Source organism: Dermacentor albipictus, chromosome 1, assembly GCF_038994185.2.
Source record: "Dermacentor albipictus isolate Rhodes 1998 colony chromosome 1, USDA_Dalb.pri_finalv2, whole genome shotgun sequence".
In the NCBI taxonomy this organism is placed as follows: Eukaryota; Metazoa; Arthropoda; class Arachnida; order Ixodida; family Ixodidae; genus Dermacentor; species Dermacentor albipictus.
Genome location: NC_091821.1, coordinates 235,226,145 through 235,244,076, shown reverse-complemented (window position 1 = coordinate 235,244,076; position 17,932 = coordinate 235,226,145). Strand labels below are relative to the sequence as shown.

At 45.6% G+C, this 17,932-nt stretch overlaps 1 protein-coding gene across 4 annotated transcripts in view; it reads left to right on the top strand.

Moving 5' to 3' along the window:
• Pde1c (Phosphodiesterase 1c) overlaps nucleotides 1-17,932 on the top strand; it is an 879,030-nt gene that overhangs the window by 98,493 nt on the left and 762,605 nt on the right. For all 4 annotated transcript variants that reach the window (XM_070531076.1, XM_070531078.1, XM_070531077.1 and 1 more), the window contains exon 2: nucleotides 4,952-5,866. In XM_070531076.1, the coding sequence (XP_070387177.1) occupies nucleotides 4,978-5,866 (889 nt within the window). In that variant the 5' untranslated portion in view covers nucleotides 4,952-4,977. The remainder of the gene's footprint in view (nucleotides 1-4,951; nucleotides 5,867-17,932) is intronic.

Sequence of the window (17,932 nt, the reverse complement as noted above, 5' to 3'; positions counted from 1 at the left end):
GGCAGCAAAATAGGTACCGTTCGCTGTTTTGAAATAGGTAGCTCTCATTCGAAGCTTGTAGCCCTCCCTTAGCGCCATAAAAATTGATTTTATACACTTGCAAGTACACAAAGCTAATAAGTTATAAGGCTTTTGTCCAGTGCACTAATTTACTGTCGCAGACTGCATGTGTATTTATACAGTTCACGAAACACACACGTACACATAAATATAATAATAAAAACGAGAGCACAAGAGTAAAAATGCACTTATCGGCATTACAGGTTTAATGCTTCGACAGAGGAGATTGCCATTGCGTTGAGGCAACGTTTCACCGACCAAGTTCCGTATTTCTAAGAAAGCTACAAGTCATGTATACATGTACCGTATTTGCATGATTCTAATGCGCATCTTTCTTCGATACAAAGTGCGTTCGAACTTGCATGCGAGTTAGAATCATAACTAATTCTGCTCAATATCAAAAGCGAAACGGATTTGTAGTAAAGAAAGCAAAAGCTCTATGCAAAGGTAGTTAGCCACATTGTCATCAAATGGTAGTTTTGTTTTTGTGCCTTCCATGGTTTTCGGTCGCCATTTTGCAGTTTGCTGTACGTGTGGCACTTCTGATGCATTAAATGGAACTGAAGACGACTTTTTATGCTCGGTAGACAGCGAAAAGGATTCAACTGTGTGCGTCTCGGTGTGGCTTTGTATGTTCCATAAAATTGTTTCAACGTGGTACGGTTCGCCTCAGGTTTCGTTACTTGATGTACGCGGTCGAATCGGCACCAAGTTATTTTATATATATATTTATATATATAGTTGGGTGGTAACATAACTGCACGTTTACAATCGGGCGCGCGGTAGAATTGTGCAAATACGTATATGCATTGCGCTTTACAGCTGGTTTGTGCATACCAAGCGCACTCATTTTTCGACATCAATCATTCGCTGCGCGTTGCATCCTTCGCGAGCTAAGTCCATACGCGGCTTGCTTACTCAGCAAATCGCGACCCGCAAGCCGCCGCACGTGCCAAACTATCTCGCGCATGGAGCCCGGCATTCGACGTTCCTTCATCCACGGCTGCTGCTTCTGCTGCTTGAATGCAATGCTGTGGACCATGGCGTAGCAGCCTCAGTTAGTTTGCTTGTGAATAAGAACATATTTTGTGGGTGGCGAGCAATTATGACTTTCGCTGCGCATCTCTTCAACAGCCAGTGTTCTATATGCCTGGGAAACCGGAGCTGGAAAACGACGAAATAAAGGACAGAGTGACACATCCCTGACTAAGAAGAGACAAATTTTTAGTTAAATCACGTAATCACAAGCACCGCTAAAGTACGCTTGGCATGGGAAGCAAATATATATATATATATATATCGTATGCAGTTAACTGCCTTCGAACGTGTTGGCTATGGGTGAATAAGCAATGGCTTCCTTTCACCTAAGTCGCCGTTTTTCTAAAGCTAAATGCCTTTTAGCAGCCCCAGCCGCACTTTCGAAACTCCGGCAATGTGGAGAACGACAAGCATAAGTACTAGCGCATCGAATTTCAAACAAACAAGTTTAACCCACACGGGAACGGCTGGTGGAAGGCAATGAAATGGCATATCTTCTTAATATTTCCGGCTTTCCCTTTTTTCTTTCTCGTCTCTCATCCTCATCTCTTTTTTTTTTCCTTCCCGAGTACGCGGTAGCCAACCGATATGCCCTCTGGTTAACGTGTCCTTACTTTTATCTTTCTGTTGCCTGTGGGATCCGCAACTGATATCGTTCCCCCGCGTAAGTGGCATCGCCAACGAGGATGTGATGACTAATGTGATGGTCGAAGTAAATGGGCCGCTCCGCTTTGGATCACGAGGTCGTGGGGTCGGTTTGTGGCTGCGAGCACCGCTCTTTTAAGCTGGACCAAAATGCAAGAAAGCTCGCGCACTTCCCGAAACACCATTAAGGCGAAGGAGATGCATCCTCAGCCTGGGGCGATTTCCCCGAACACGTAAATCCAGGGCTCCATCTGAGTCCCAAGCCCCCCAACGGCGGGAAAAGCAAATGCCGCTAAAGGGAGCCATGCTGCCCCTGTCTGGCGCAACCCTATACCTGCACAGCCGCCTAGCGTGCAGACCGGAATGTCACGCGCCAGCGAAGTCTGTCCGGAGGTTTTCTGGCCGCTGAGTGCGAAATAAATAAATAATAAAATCTGGAAGTGATAAATGCCGCATTTCTGTTCGCGCCACTGGAAAGCTATACAGAGGGTGCAGGTATTGCTCTGGCACACAAGGGAAACTTGTTCTCGTCGGTCAGTAGCATTCTTTACTTTTTCTTTTCTTTTTTTTTTGCGCAACATCCTGAACTTTGACTGGAGCTCGGCTTTGCTTTACCTGAGAAAACCGATCCGGCTGTCTGCTTGGAAACTGATAACCACTTTGATGCTGACAATGTTTATGATAACGCTGACAATCATTTACCGTTGTCCCCGTCGCAGTCATGCTACTTCAGCTTTTGCGAATATTTGGGCCAACTTTCAAATCTCGAACCCGTATCCCTTTAGCCGGCGCCTCAATAGTGATGAAAAGGCTGTCATTTTCACGGCACAGAAAAGAAGGGGAAGAGCGAGTTTTGCTGTATGCGTGGCATCGACTTTCTTCAATTTGACAAGCATGCACGACCCATAGTGCAGCTGGTGGCGAACATGGTTCCGGCCATCGACATATCGTGGACAAATTGGGTCGAATTCACAAAAGTTCTATTTCGTAAGTCTTGTTGGCCATTGGTTGGCTGCATTCTCTAGTGATATGTTGGACACCGCGATTGGCTTGCATCTTCTCTTATGAATAATTTGAGCGTAAGTTCTTCTTGCGAATAAGGGCTCAGGTCTACAAAAAATGTCGCAAAACATAGGCCTTTAGTTGCAAAACTTCTCTTAGGTATTTTCTTAGTGACTGACGTTCGAGACGCAGCCATTCATAATAGCAAACCGTGTAATAACGAGACAATCGGCATGATTGCGCCGATCGTCTCATTAGGCGAAATTATATGAATGCGGAGCAAGACTATCAGAAGCAGCCGTTACCTACGTTTAATGCGTCTCACACATGTTAGCTACTTTTAAAGGTCCTGAACTTATTAACACGAGGCGCAGGAAAATTGCGGAGCACTCAAAATATGCAAGCTTCTTTTTCTTTGCCGTGTACCACATCTTAAGTTAAATGAAGCTGAATGCATCAAGCAAGATTCATGAAGATATGCGGTCGAAGTATTTCTGCTAAAAGAAATGAACTTCTAGTTTAATATAGCCTGCATACTGAACACCCATGATGGATTTTCTTATATTAGTATCATTTGAAATTCTTAAACATTCTGGCATTCCATACTTTACTTGGTCTTTTTTATGTTTGAAACTCGATTTGATGGTCATCTAAAACGAACAACGCCAAAGGTTAACAAACAAATTATTCGCCTGCTCATCGTTATCCAGCGAGCTAAAGGGGAATTCACGAAACGCTTGTGTACGCTCTAGAGACGTTCTCAAGAAAACGCAAGGGCCGGAAATTATGGCAAAGATATCATTTGCTCGATGCTCCGATCGATCACGAAGAATTATTACAAATAACCCTTTGTAAATTTGGCTCCCTATCTTTTTATTGGTGAGTCACTACATTGTCTCTCTTGTGCAGAGCTACTTACGGGCATATTCATTGGCCTTTACTAACACGGGGCGAGTAAGAGCGTGGGATGCACTAAGTAGACTCGAGGAGTGTTGAGCCGTGAGAAAGGCCTCTATTTAACACATTTAGTGAGTGTTACCAATGGCTACACATCTTTTTATCGTTATTAGATTATGGCGTTGTTTTTGTGTCCTAGTGTTGCCGAGAGGAGAAAGGTTTTGCGTGTAAAGCCACAAATTCCATTGTTCAAGGCAAGGCATTACTTTGCCACACGCTCTTCCGTACTTTCGAACTTCAAAAAAACGCCGATGCTTGTGTGAAGGGATACGCCAGAGCTGACGACAGCTCTACCTCTACCTGTAGGCCACATGCGGCTGAGTCGAACTCTGAGCCCACGAACGCACCGGAGAGGGCGAATATTGAAGCATGACCTGCACTGTCAAAGCTACCGCCAGGCAAAAACCAGAGCCATAGCCTCGGTGACCTAAATGGACATATCGCACTTCGGCGCAGTCGAACACAGCTCTGGCTTCCGACAAATTGCTTGAGGAAACCGTACACGTCGGTAATAGCGACGTTTTACAACTTACAAATTCTAGCGAGTGAGAAGAATTGTATGAATGACACCATCTACGACATACTCGGCGTCCAACTTGAGCAAAAACTTCACTGTCGTTTCACTTACTGTCTTACGAAGACGTCGTTTAACCATAAAAGTAACAGGAGCGCCAATGCATTTCTCTGCAATGTTCGAGAAATAATATCTCAAAACTGATGTCGTCCTGAGAGTTCGTTCCAAGTGGATCCGCCTTTGTTCCGACTAGCATTTGTTAATTTCAATGCGTGCCATAATGAAATTAGTTAAAACTTAATTAGTGAATTTTTGTTAATTAGTCGATTATGCATTTCAGTTTTTTGTGCAAGTAATGTCCACATCTTTGAGTAGACCAGCTCATTGACTAGAATTGTACTGTCTGCCACAGGCAACTTTTAAACATTTTTGAAAGTATTCACTGAAACACCCAGTATATGTCAAAGACAGTTATCACATGGATGATACTGAAGAAAGAAATTTGCGCAATTCCACAGGTAGTCTCCTTTGTCTCCAGGTGTAATTCATTATACAGTGAAAAAAAGCACTCAAGCCGCCAGTTTGATCTCATGAGCATGGCCAGTACCTGCTTTCGACATTCATTATTGTGCATTTCGCCAGAGCAACGGGTGCCTCACGTTAACAGTTTGTGCGGCGCTAGCGGCTTCTTGTCGCTCAGCATCGTTAAATACGAGTGCACTCTGCTCTGCACAGGGCACGCGCCGCCACCTCTCAGCACGATGGGCGCGCTGGTCTGTCGGAGCCGAGAACCCGCCGAACCGGGCACCACCATCCTGGTGGATTCGCCCGAGCTTTGGGCCAAGCCCGCCTCGGCAGCGTCGCGGGGCCAGGCCGGCCGGCTGCCTTGGCACCGGACGCGGCGGGCCAAGCCCAGCGGCGCCGCCTCAGTGGTGTCTCCCACGGGCGACAACTGCCCGTGCTGCTGCGCGGGAGCCGCGGCCGCCGCCAAGCTGCAGCAGCCGGAGGTGGCGTCCCTCGAGAGACCCGAGTCGCCGCCGAACAAGATCAGCTTCTCGCGAAGCGCGTGGGAGACGTCCCCGGTGCTCGACAAGCCGAGCTCCGTGCGCGAGGAGCCGCTGTACGTGGAAGAGGCCACCGACCTGCTCACGGACACCGAGCAGCAGTGCCAATTCGCCTTCTCGGGCAGCGACGACGTCACCCAGGTGGAGGAGATGACGGAGAACAGTGGCGAGCCGTGCACCTTCTGCACGCTGTACCCGGAGGGCGCGCTGACGGCGGCCACCGACGACGACCTGAAGGGCGCCGCCGAGCGACTGTGCGCGCTCTACCCGGGCACCGGCCGCCCTGCGGGCGCGGCCGACGAGCCGTGCAGCCTCTGCCTCCTGTTCCCGTCCGACGGCGTCGTGGCGCAGCGCGACGAGGAGCCCAGGGCGCTCGACGACGGCTGGTCCAACCTCGACGAAGAGGTTACCATCATGGTGGACAGGGTGTCCAGCCTCAGCTCCATCGTGGAGGAGAAGCTCCGCGTCAAGAACAAGACGAGGCAAGACGTGTGGAAAGGGACATTCGGCATCTACGTGCATCACGCCAAGGACGGCACGAAGAAGATCATCATACGCGATGGCTGGACGTCCTACCATATCCAAGGTAATGGATATGCTTATACCAAGCGAGTAGACGTCGTATATTATTGCGCAGTAAAAAAAAATCAGATTACGAGTGCGATGTTGGGCTACGAGACGTACTGCATGGCGTACCATGCATGTATAACAAGAAGCCCTTAATTGCACGAAAGGAGCTTATTAAGCGTTGTGAAAAGTTTTTGAATGGTTACTGCCGCATCAAGGTTTCATGGAGCGAAATGTAATTCCCAGGCTAACTGCAATGAACCTTCAAACCAACTTTCCACTACAATTTGTGGCTCTCTTGAACACATAAAAAAAAACAAATTTAGCGAGCACCATGCATGCGGTCATGTGACTGAAGTTTTAACGAGTAATCAACCTTGCATCAACTATATACAGAAGACGAAGGCTGCTGCCCTGCATTATTGTGGCTCGACCAACTGGCATCATTGCCCCATCGCCTCCGTCAAAGCTTCTATAGCTTTAATATTATTTCACGTATTTCTCCTAGCCTAATTCGGTTACTAAATACGGTAGAGTTCAATTAAATGTATCTTATGGTGTCTAACACCAATAGTTCGGCAGACTATACTAACGTATACCATCTTAAGATAGTGTGAGATAAATCTTGGAAGAGCAAGGGTAAAATGCCTCAGACATAGACTGGCTGACGGTTACATAGGTGACCTATTTTTGTCCACCTATAGAGACGTCGGCGGCCTGTCTGGGGCATTTTAATCCGGTTCATTCAACTTTTATCCTACAGTGTGACCTGTCGGCCCCAATCTCAACTTTGGATCTTCTGACAGTATTATTTTCCAAACACGGCACTGCAATGAATGCCTGGTGTCACTTGTCAACGAAACTTTGCCCGCCCACTCTGTTTCTGCCCGTTAAACAACAGGGGATGAATGCTTATATTTTGTTCATAAGCATCACAAGATGCCCACAAAAATCATCAGAACAACACTGCGGTCAAATTTATAAAGCTGTTCGTAGGGCTAGACAGTATCGAAAATACATGTATCTTCCAATACCTTTCAGACATGTCATATCTGTATAATGCGAACAGGAGGTGGGAATGAGTATTTATACTTATTATATTTTTTGTATGTGCCTTGTATCTTCGATACCCTAAACACCTACAGGTAAGGCTTCAAGAACGGGAAGGTTTTAGGTCACCTCGAAAGGAAACGTTGGAACAGCTGCCCTACCTCACATCAGTTTTCGCCACGCTGCCCACCCCTTACCCATCTCTCGCGCACCCTTACCTCTGTCTTTTTTCTTTTTTTTTATCCCTCATACCCCCATCTCCTTTGAAGACTTCTCTCGGTTCTCCCACTGCATGGGTGCCGGCCGCTAGCGCTTTCCTTTCGCCCACCACTCGCGGGTTTCTGTTTGCTAGTTAATCCTCGCATCACAAGGTCAGGCTCCAATTATTTTCACGGGTATAATAAGGAGCCTAGAATGTAGAGATTTTCCTCAATGACTCGAGCAGAAGATTGGTCACCCGTAGGGCCCTGCTATAGGTTGTCACCATGCACCTACGGGTGCTAGGTGATAGTCGGGTACAACTTTAGAAGGCATCGGCATTTGCCCTTCAAAGGCAGATGCACGCGTGCCTCCACAATTGGGCGCCCACTCTAGACTGACCTCACGAGCCGGACGGCCGGTGACCCCGCCCCCGGAGAACACAGTAGCCCTCGCTTCGAACAGGGCGGGGACTTTTGACTGGCGCTTCTTTAGACGCAGAGGCAATGGGCTCGCGCACTTCCGTCATCTCTCTTGCCTTCTTCAGTTGTACCAGACTATAGGCGGGTCGCTTTATTGCAGGCCCGTAGAACGAGTATGAGCGGGAGAGAAGTAGCGACTCGGGTAATTTGTTCAGCCCATCCCGGCGGTATGAATGCGTCCAGTTGCAGCGCTTTCTCGGTGCTGCGCTTGCTGGTTGATACACATAAGAAAGTATTAATTGTGGCTGATGTGTGCTGTCCTGTCAATGCGCACGCTTTTGAAGACACGTTTTTCTCAGCTGTCTTCACAAGGGTCTGGCGTATCCGGAATCTGGTTATCTTGTATAACCAATTCAAGTAAAAAAAAGGGCCCTTTCAAGCCTACAAAGCGCCGTAACGAGTCTCAAACGGTATCGCAATGTGGGCCTCAATGAGACAAAAAGTGAGAATTGCTCGCAGAGTATTAAACTTAACGGTACGGATGTAATTAGCGCTATCTGTAAGAAATTAACCACATTACGCTATACTTCTGGAAAGGCTGCATCACCGTAGATATAGGCATGTTCAGGCAAAGCCGCGGTAGGGCACACTTTTGGGAAATGGAGCGAGTTCGCTTAGACTAAGCAGGGCTCGCACGAGGGAATGATGTCTGGCAGGCGGCTTCACCGGTGACCACCAGAAGCAATAATTATTCGCACAGTAGGCAAAATTAATGGTACGGGCGTACTTAGCGCCAGTATAGTCGAATATTAACCACATTACATCATACACTACACTATCAGCGGTATCGGCCCACCGGGCCTCTTGGTCATAAAAATAAAGGGTCGACCAAGTATCCATGCTAAAGAAGACAATGTCGAAGTAATTTCGCGTGCAATAATCCCCAAATAAGATACAAAATGAAATGAAAAATGAAATGAATAATGAAAATGAAAAAAGAAAGAAAGAAAGAGACGGAACAGAGAAATATAATCAACATTTATTCATATAGTAAGTTCAACCACCGTGTACGTAGACCTCGTCTTCCTGAGCGTCGACACTTGGTTAACCCTCTTTCTCCCCCCCCCCCCCCTCCCTGCTATCTTATTGCGTGCAGTTCGGTCCCCCAGATCCCTTGGTAACGTTCTCTTTGGTTAGGTATACCGAATTTTCAACCACAGGAGACAGTGGGAGTTGCTGTTTTTGTCAATGCGAGAATGTATAGTTCTGGCATCTTAGCTGTGTGGTAATGAAGCAACGCGCCGCACAGAGGTCGTTCAGAGAAGCCCTACCAAATTCTCAAATTTCAATGTATGAAGCCGTGCCGCCCCGTTTCAACCGGTCATTTGTTAACAAAACTCTTTCTATTTGTGTATCCTGCACGTTTCCTTTATTTAGTTATTTTTTGACAATATTACCGACTTTTTTCAACCATTCATCTGCGCGCTTTCTTTCTTTTCTTCTTTGTGTTAGTGGAAAGCAGCCTGTCCTTGCTCCTTGCACTTTTTTACATCATGTTAAACAGGTAACCAGGGGCAGTATTCACAGAACTTCTCTTACGCAAGATAATTTCCTGATTGACTGGCGTTCTGGTCATTCGTGGTGTCGATCGACGTTATAACGAGATGAAGAAGATAACATGGAACAAACTCTAAGAACAACATCAGTTTCGAGATAGGCGCCGTCACTGTTACGGTAAAGTGCACTGTTCAGTAATTTTTTTTTCTAACAGAACGCCTTTTTTTTTTTTGCATTGCAGAATAAAAATCACTGGAACGTAGATGTATTTTGTAACACCAGTTTCGGAACGCGCATCTTGAAACTGGGCAGTGATGACTTAGAACTATTCCAATCTGTTTTTATTTCATATCCGCCATAGCGCTTCATGATAGATACGGGCGGGTCCTGAGCCACCTTGACCTATGAGGGAGGGCTAAAGGCGGAATTGAAATGAAAACAGAGTTTTACGTTATCCCGACCCTATGTTACCCTCAAAATGAATTCGCTGAAAGTGGATATTTCCTGTGAACTCAGCGGCTACAATTCATTATTTGTAATATGTGCAGTAAAGTAATTAGTTCGAGAGCTAGTTAGAGAAATTTTGTTATTTGTTGAGGATCCACTTTAATTTCTCAAGCAAATAATGTCAACGTCTTCGAGTATAATCCATCTCAAGGAATAGAAGTGTACTATTTACCAGGGGCGATCTTTAAATAATATTCTAACTATAAAAAACACCTTATATATACAAGTGTAGTGTAATCTAGGTAGATAGAAGATACTATATTTAAAGTACACATTTACAAGCATCTATGATCTGTAACGAATGGCCATTTCTATGAAACAAAACGACCCTATATAATATGCAGCGGTATCGCGGTGCGTCTTCAACATTATAATAATAATTTATAAAAAAACACAAGAGCAAACAACCACATCTAAAGGATGAACAACCTATTTGTGCTACACTTACGAATGAATGGTGTATCTCACACATACACTGGGGACTATCTTCACAAAGCCGTCCATGCGTGAGAAGCATTCGTTAGAATAACGAGAGTTCTTAAGCGAAATCATTTGGTAATTCAGTCCGAAGAACCTAACTTGAAAGTTTTTTTTTTCGCTTTTAAGAACTAGATTCTACGTGTTTAGCATTTTCTTAATTTTATTTTATTTTGGACACATAAAAAAAAATGTGGCAGATTGCGCTGTTTCGTCTTTCCTGGTAAGTTTCTGGAGCATTGCCATTTGTTGGGCGTGTTGGTAAATTGAAAGCATATTTAGCGCCAGCATACAAGGACGGAAGGGAGACGACGGAAGGGGACGGAGGAAGGAAGCGCATTGTGTTGTCGTCTCCCTTCCGTCCTTGTTTGCTGGCGCTAAATATGCTTTCGAGTTTCTGGAAGCTGATGACGTTATCTCAACTAGTAATAGCAATTTTCAGGTTGCTAATTATAAAGATTGGCTATATAACTTTCTATTTATTCCCTTTAAGGTCCATGTTGCAATTGCTAAATTGAAGCCAAACAGTAGTGAAGTCCTGTCTACTTAGCATAAATCTCAGCACCCCTTTTGAAATATCCGTCTTAGAAATGTGCCATAAAATGCATACGTTCCGACTTGTTGTGCCAGTAATGTCCGCCTCTTCAAGTAATCCAACTGAACAAGCTGAATTGAACTGTTCCCTCCATGCAAGTTTTAAAAACCATCTCTATGAATTAATATACAGAAACCATCCGGTCTTACCCGACGCAATGTCAAGGAGTACTGATACGATACTGAAATGAAAGCTCGAAAACCTAGAAAGAAATGCCCGCATGCAAGTCACAGAGCAGCCTAAATAGTTAACTACATTGGCTCTTCTACGAACTAGCTTCAGTTTAATTTCCCTGGAGATCTATTATCATGACCTGATGACGGAGAACGGGGCGACGTGGGAGCAGATCATCGTGACGTTTGCGTCCGTCTGCTATGTTGCTATTCGTTACGTACCCCGACGTAGCAGCATAAGGCGATCCGTAAGAAGAGGCACCAGTCAATCGCACGACTGTAATATTAGCGAAAGCCGCTGGCTAATCACAAATAAGTTTTACGAACGCAAAACGTTTTTGTTTCGACATCGGAGCCGGCAGCCAAGTTAGGAAAGCTTTCCAGTAGTAAGGGTCGTTTGTTTTTGCCCAGCCGCATTGGTGATAGGGGTTTTGCCTATCATGATTAGCCGGCGCCAATTTTTGCGAGCAACTGTATCTTACGCAGGGCTTTATTAATAGATGGTTTTAGAATGGCGTTTGCAACCAAACGTAAACGCATCATCTACGTAAAGAAACAGCGTCGTCATCACCGCGCATGCTTCGTAAGTTTTTGGGTTTCTGCGGTGCACGTACGCTGTGTTAACGTACGTTAGGTTAGGTTAGGTTCAATTAGGTTAGGTTACTCGAAGAGTTCAACGTACGTAAGGTTTACGCTCGCTGAGAAATAGCGTTGTGGAACGGTAGCAGACGGCTCCCTGTTTTCTAAAGTTTTCGTTACGTTCGCATTCGAGTACACTAAACTAAGTGCCTTTGAGCGACGCCCGCCGGAATTTCCCGCAGAAGTGCTTGCACTTAACGTGCGCAAAGCAAGAAGCGCTATTCTAAACCTGTCTGATATGGGGGCCCATAATAGTACAACACCAGTAACGCAATGTACCGTTCTGTGCCAACTATCCTTGAGGTCAACGCATCACTCATTAGAATACGTGATCGCTGATATGATTGCGCACATGACTATGGTATGGCCTATTCCATTGTTCATTCTGCGGTCGCACTGTGGACCTTGCGGTAGAAACGACACCTTGAGTTTAATTTTCTTTAACAAGTCTGGTTAAGCCGTGTCACCATGCCGCTACATACCACGCTATCGCGCTATAACTTCATTGTCCCTGATAATTGCTGAACGGAACCGTGAAAAAATACAACAAGCAGGTTTTCTCTTGTTATCTGACCTTTTTTATATTATACATGTTCACACAATACAAGCGTTCACACAGTATAAATTTTCACATAACATATATGTTCACAAAAGATAAATGCCTTGTGCAGATGCAAATAAGGTCTCTTTTGAAGGCTACATTCCAAGCACAAAGGTCACGTACCCACACAGATGAACAACAGAGTTAAGAAAACACAAGCAAACACGTAAGCAAGAATGCCTGTTATTTCAAGACAACGAAAAACAACACGGACAGGAAGAACAGGAATAAGATTACGAATAAAGATATGAAAAATCCATAATGTGATTTAGTAGCCTTCTTGATATTTCTTAATCCTCCAAGATTCTTGAGCGCCTTTATCGAGGCGTGTGATCGCGCCACGCTGGATCGGTTACTTCAGTGTGCTACTATAGTACCATATCTAAAATGTAATCCCCTCCAACCCCCCTCCCGCGTCATGCCCCACCAACAATATGAAGATACTAAATGACGCGCAAGGGGACTACAGAAAAAAAGATCGGGTAGGTTGCATCAGCGACGAAGCAGCACTGAGATACGTGAAACGTCTTGTGGATTCTGCAGAGGGTGTATGGGCAGTATAGGTAGAGAAACGGGGGACGCAATTATAATGCACAAGTTACCTTTATTGAAGCATTAGAAAGCTTACATGCCGAACTTTTGTTACAGATATAGCGGGCGTCCTACGGTGTAATTTTCCAACCGTGCTCGCTCCTTATTTTTAGTGGGCCAATTTGTTTTGCAGAGTGTTTTGGGGCACTAGGGTAAAGAAATGACCCCCCCCCCCCCCTGCACCCCTGCTGGTCGTGCCCGAGATTGCCCTGCGCCGCTGGAACCCGCCGCACTCGTAGCTGGTTGAGACCCCTGCACTTGCGCTCCTTATGGAAACAGACACGTTCCGCCGTATACGAAGGAGCTGGAGATCTCTTTGTCTTGCTTCCCGGGTCACTGGACCCTGCTTGTCGAACGCAGGGGGTCATAGCCGAGCTAGCGTTAAATTTCTGCAACAAATCGCACATTTGTTCGCCCCATAATTTTTGATAAGTACCAGTATGAGTTTGATAAAACATACCCTCTATATGGCGTAGTTAGCTCTTTCAAACGCGATGTCTGTGACTATTAATGCCATTTCTGTAAGACCACATGCATCAGCGAACTCACCGCAATTTCCTTCTTTCCTTCCCTCCTCTCTCTCCCTGTGATCTTTGTTTTCTCCTTGCTCATTTCCCCGGTGTAGGGTAGCCAATCGGACGTTATTCTGGTTAACCTCCCTGCTTTCTGCATTTCTCTTTCCTCCTCCTCAAACGCGACAATTCCTGCTCGGATAGACTGCTGAGCTACGCCTCTCTGAACGCAGCGTGCGAGGTTAAATTTAGCTCCGATTGCGTCATGCGTCGTGCGACAACGGCGCCATCTGTGCACGCGACAGAAGCGCGATCGAGTAATGGCTTCCTTCCGCTACACAACGATACCAAAATAAGGTGCGTGAGCAGTACGGTTGCAAAGATATAAGGCCATAATGCTGTAACATGTTTTTCGTTGCATGCGGGTTTAGCGAGCAACCCTCTCTGACCGATAGTAAAGAGGTTTAACGTCAATAAAAAGAAAAATGCGTCGAGGAGGCGGTTATATGTGTTATAGTTTCCATCGTGGTACTCTTGAACGTTACAACAACGGTTGTTTTGCCCAGAGAAATAGTTCATAAAACCCTTGCACGCCACTTTCTTTCATGTCGTTCCTTCATATATGGCTTCAATACGGCAGTAAATATTCTCTTCCGCCTTAGTGGCGTTGCGTGAATTGGTCGACAGTTTTCTTTTTCACTCAGTGTATCGAAGTTTTTTGTTATTGATGCAACCTTCAGTCATGTCAAACTCATGGGAAAAGAAAAAGAAGGAAAGAACGTAGTGCTCCTTGGCGCTCTTTTCAAATGAAATTTAGCGATCGCTTGTTACATTGTTGTCAACTTCTTGCTCACAAAACCGAAAGTTCCGTCTGCTGCACTTTGCCAGAATCGCACCTAATCGCACCTAATCACACACATCATATGTATGTCCAATGTACTTTTACACAAGCAGCTGTTTTGAAATTCGCCCCAGTGTCTGCACATACCGCAGCAGAACAGTCAGGTTTTTTGGATAGTTACGGTTACCTTTGACGACGATTGAAGATCGGGTGAAGTTCGGGTGAAGATTCGACGAGCCAGGCGCCTTACAGGTACGACATTTCTTTTTTGAAGACCTGTCTATTACCCCGCCGCTACGGTGGTCGGAAGCCGAGAACATCGTCACGAGCCTTATGCTCGTCCAAACCTAACAAGCCATATGAATGACGCTACGGGCCGTAATGAAAAGCCTGGAGCCTTGCAAGCGTCACAAAACTTCATAAAGCCGGCACGTTTGGTTCTCCCCAACTCAGAATCAACTTCAGCGAACTCAGGAATGATGGCTGATGGTGAAGCCGAGACCAAGAAACCTCGCCTAGAAGACGGCAAGGACGATGATAGAACATCGACTTATGAGCTAAGTGATGATGAAGATATGGGTGAAGATGCGCCATTTACTGTGGTCACGTATAAGAAAAAGCGAGCCGAAGGCATTCCGGTTGTCTTTCGCCCAACAAATGAAGGTACTACTTTTTGGCAAGTAAATCCAAACCGAGTGTCTGCCGAAATAGTTTCTGCTGCCAAAGAGAAAGTACAGTCTTTCAGGACGACCAGAGATGGAAGTTTCAGTGTTAGCGTTGCTTCCTTAGCATCGGCGAAACGCCTTTTGATGCTCTCAAGTGTAGGTGGCCTGGAAGTCAAGCCATTCATCCCAGAGTCGTACACGCGAAACGTTGGGAAAATAAAACATGTGCCTCTGCAGTACACAGACGATCAACTCCTAGACTTCTTGAAAGACGCAGGAGTTATATCGGCACGCAGACAGATAAGGTATTCCCGCCAAGAAGATGGAGCAGTGAAGTCATATCCACTTCACACGGTAATCTTGACTTTCAGAGACGACCGCCCTATTCCTGGAAGAATTTACTTGGGTTTCACCAGCCACCCTGTCGAGGAATACCTAGGACCCGCACTTCGCTGCTATAATTGCCAGAGATTCGGGCACATGGCGAAAACCTGCCGTAGCACACGTAGATGCAAAATATGCTCAGAAGACCATGACCACAAGCAGTGCAAGTCACTTCTTCAACCTAAATGTGCGAACTGTGCGGGGAACCATGCCGCCTCCTTCTCAGGCTGCCCACAGAACAAAGCAGCGGCGCAAATGCGTAGACATGAACTAATTCATGCAAGACAACCGCGACGCAATGAACCCGCACCAAACCTCGAGATTGTTCATCCAGTGCCAGATCACCCACCTCAGCGGGCACCGGAACCACCACAGCCAAGAGCACCAACAAGATATCCCTCCTCTAGAGAACAACCAACAGTGCAATCAAGCGACCAATCAAGAGGATCACAGTCAAGAGCCCAGTCCTATGCATCAATACTACGGAAACCCAGAGGACAACAGGCAGAAAGTAATACACAAGAAAGCTCCTGTACTCCCACACATTTCTCTCAGCGACCTTACGCATCCACTGCAGAAGTGACACCAGCTAATAGCGAACACACTACAGCATCGGTGACACAACTGATTTTGCCAATGCTTTTCGCAGCTCTTAAGGCAATCCTATCTGCTTTGCCGGAAGCAAACAACCTACCAGAAGTAAAAGCCTTGTTGCCTCTAGAAGCACTGTTGTGTCAACAATCCGGGCCGAAAATGCGGCAGGCACTACATGAATAACCGCTACAAAAATGTCTCCATATTTCAGTGGAATGCCAACAGTCTTCGAAGAAAGTGCGCTGACTTTCGTAAACTGCTTGTGCAATACAACTTCCCAATACTTTGCATTCAAGAGGCGGGAATCACTGACGACTTTCGCCTCTCGAATTATGTGATATATAAGACTTCTCGTCAAGGTGCTGTTAGCAGAGTGCTCCTGTGCGTCAGAAAGGACCTACCATCTTATCAAATTCAGTCCAGTGATTCAGACTTCCCGGAATTCATCGCATGTAAAGTATCCTTTGGCAAGCTCTGTATAACAGTGATTAATCTATATCTACAACCTTCAAACCGGATTTCAGTAGAAGCGCTAGTGGATATATTCAAAATAGCTCATTCTAATGTATTTATATGTGGCGACTTCAACGCACACAACATCATCTGGGGCAGTGATCACTGTGATGCACGGGGTAATGTTATTGAATGCGCCATAGATAAATGCAACTTGACTGTTTTAAACGATGGGTCGCCAACATTCCTTCGTGGATATAATTACTCAAGCTGCATAGATGTTACCCTGTGTTCACATGATCTAGTGAATGGTGTGGGATGGACAACAGATATGGAAACGCGCGGAAGTGATCATTTTCCCATTCTTGTTAACCACCCTAGCATGCGCTATGATATCAGGCGTTACAGCAGACTAACCAACTGGCAAGCTTTTCGATACCGCCTAACGGATCAAATTAACCAACATGCAACAGTGGAAAAATTTACAGAATTTTTGCAGGATAATATGAACATATGCACAAAGAAGGTCCCAATACCAAAAGACTATGCTGCAGTTGACGGAGAATATGAACACCTAAGAGCCATCCGACGCCGATCCGAAAGAGCTTACCGACGGAGCGGAAGTTTAGAAGCATACAGAAACGCTCAGAAAATACACAATGTAATGCGCAGACGAATGGAAAGCTTAGGCAAACGGCGCTGGCGCGATTTCTGTGGCACGCTGTCTCCTCACACGGCTGTCCCACGAATTTTTCTAGTAATTCGTTCTTTAAGCGGACCTGTAACACAAAGCTTCCCATTTCGTGCTCTCGCTGTAGCCAGGGACACGTGTGAAATATTAGTTGCAGATGAATTTTGTGAGCTAATTTCCAGATCTGCCTTTTCATCACAATGTGCAGAATTTGATATTTCAGTAGAGTTGGCTAAGCGAAAAATTACTGCTTGCTACTGGGCCCAACATCCTCAGTTAGATCACACTTTCACATTAAACGAGCTCCAATGTGCAATTGCATCATGTCGCCAAAAGTCCGCTGCTGGGCCGGACGGCATTACGTACAATATGCTAAGAAACCTCGGACCGACAGGTACAAATGCGCTCTTAGACATCTATAATAACTTATGGATAGAGGAAACTGTACCTGACTCTTGGAAAGTCGCTCGAATCATACCAATTTTAAAACCTGGTAAGACGCCCTTGTGCCTTGAATCCTTCCGCGCCGTTAGTTTGACAAGTTGTTTATGCAAAGTAATGGAGAAAATGATTGACGCGCGACTTCAATGGTGGTGTAATGAAACGAAGGTGTTGTCCAACTACTTAGTAGGTTTTAGAAAACATAGATGCACAATGGATGCAATATTAGATATAGTAACCTGTGTGGAGCACGAGCGTGCACGTGGAAACATGACGATAGCAGTATTCCTAGACATCAAGAGGGCATTTGACACCGTTAGTCACGTTCATGTTCTGCTAAGCATGTTGGAACTTGGTCTGTCTGGCCGGTCCTTGCGATGGATTTCTGAATTTTTATCAGGTCGCAAAATATTTGTTCAGACGGGTGAAGGAAAGAGTTCTGAACATATTGTCAAACAGGGAGTACCACAGGGAAGCGTACTCAGCCCCTTCCTTTTTAACTGCGTCATGGCTGATTTAACGCGAAGACTGCCATCACAGTTAAAGTTTTCACTGTATGCAGATGATGTGTGTATTTGGACATCTGGGTCTAAAGCTCAACTACTCCAGATGGCATTGCAAGACGGCATAAATATAATCAACCAATTTTTGAGAGAAAGAGGAATGGTACTATCACATGCAAAGACTGCTGTAT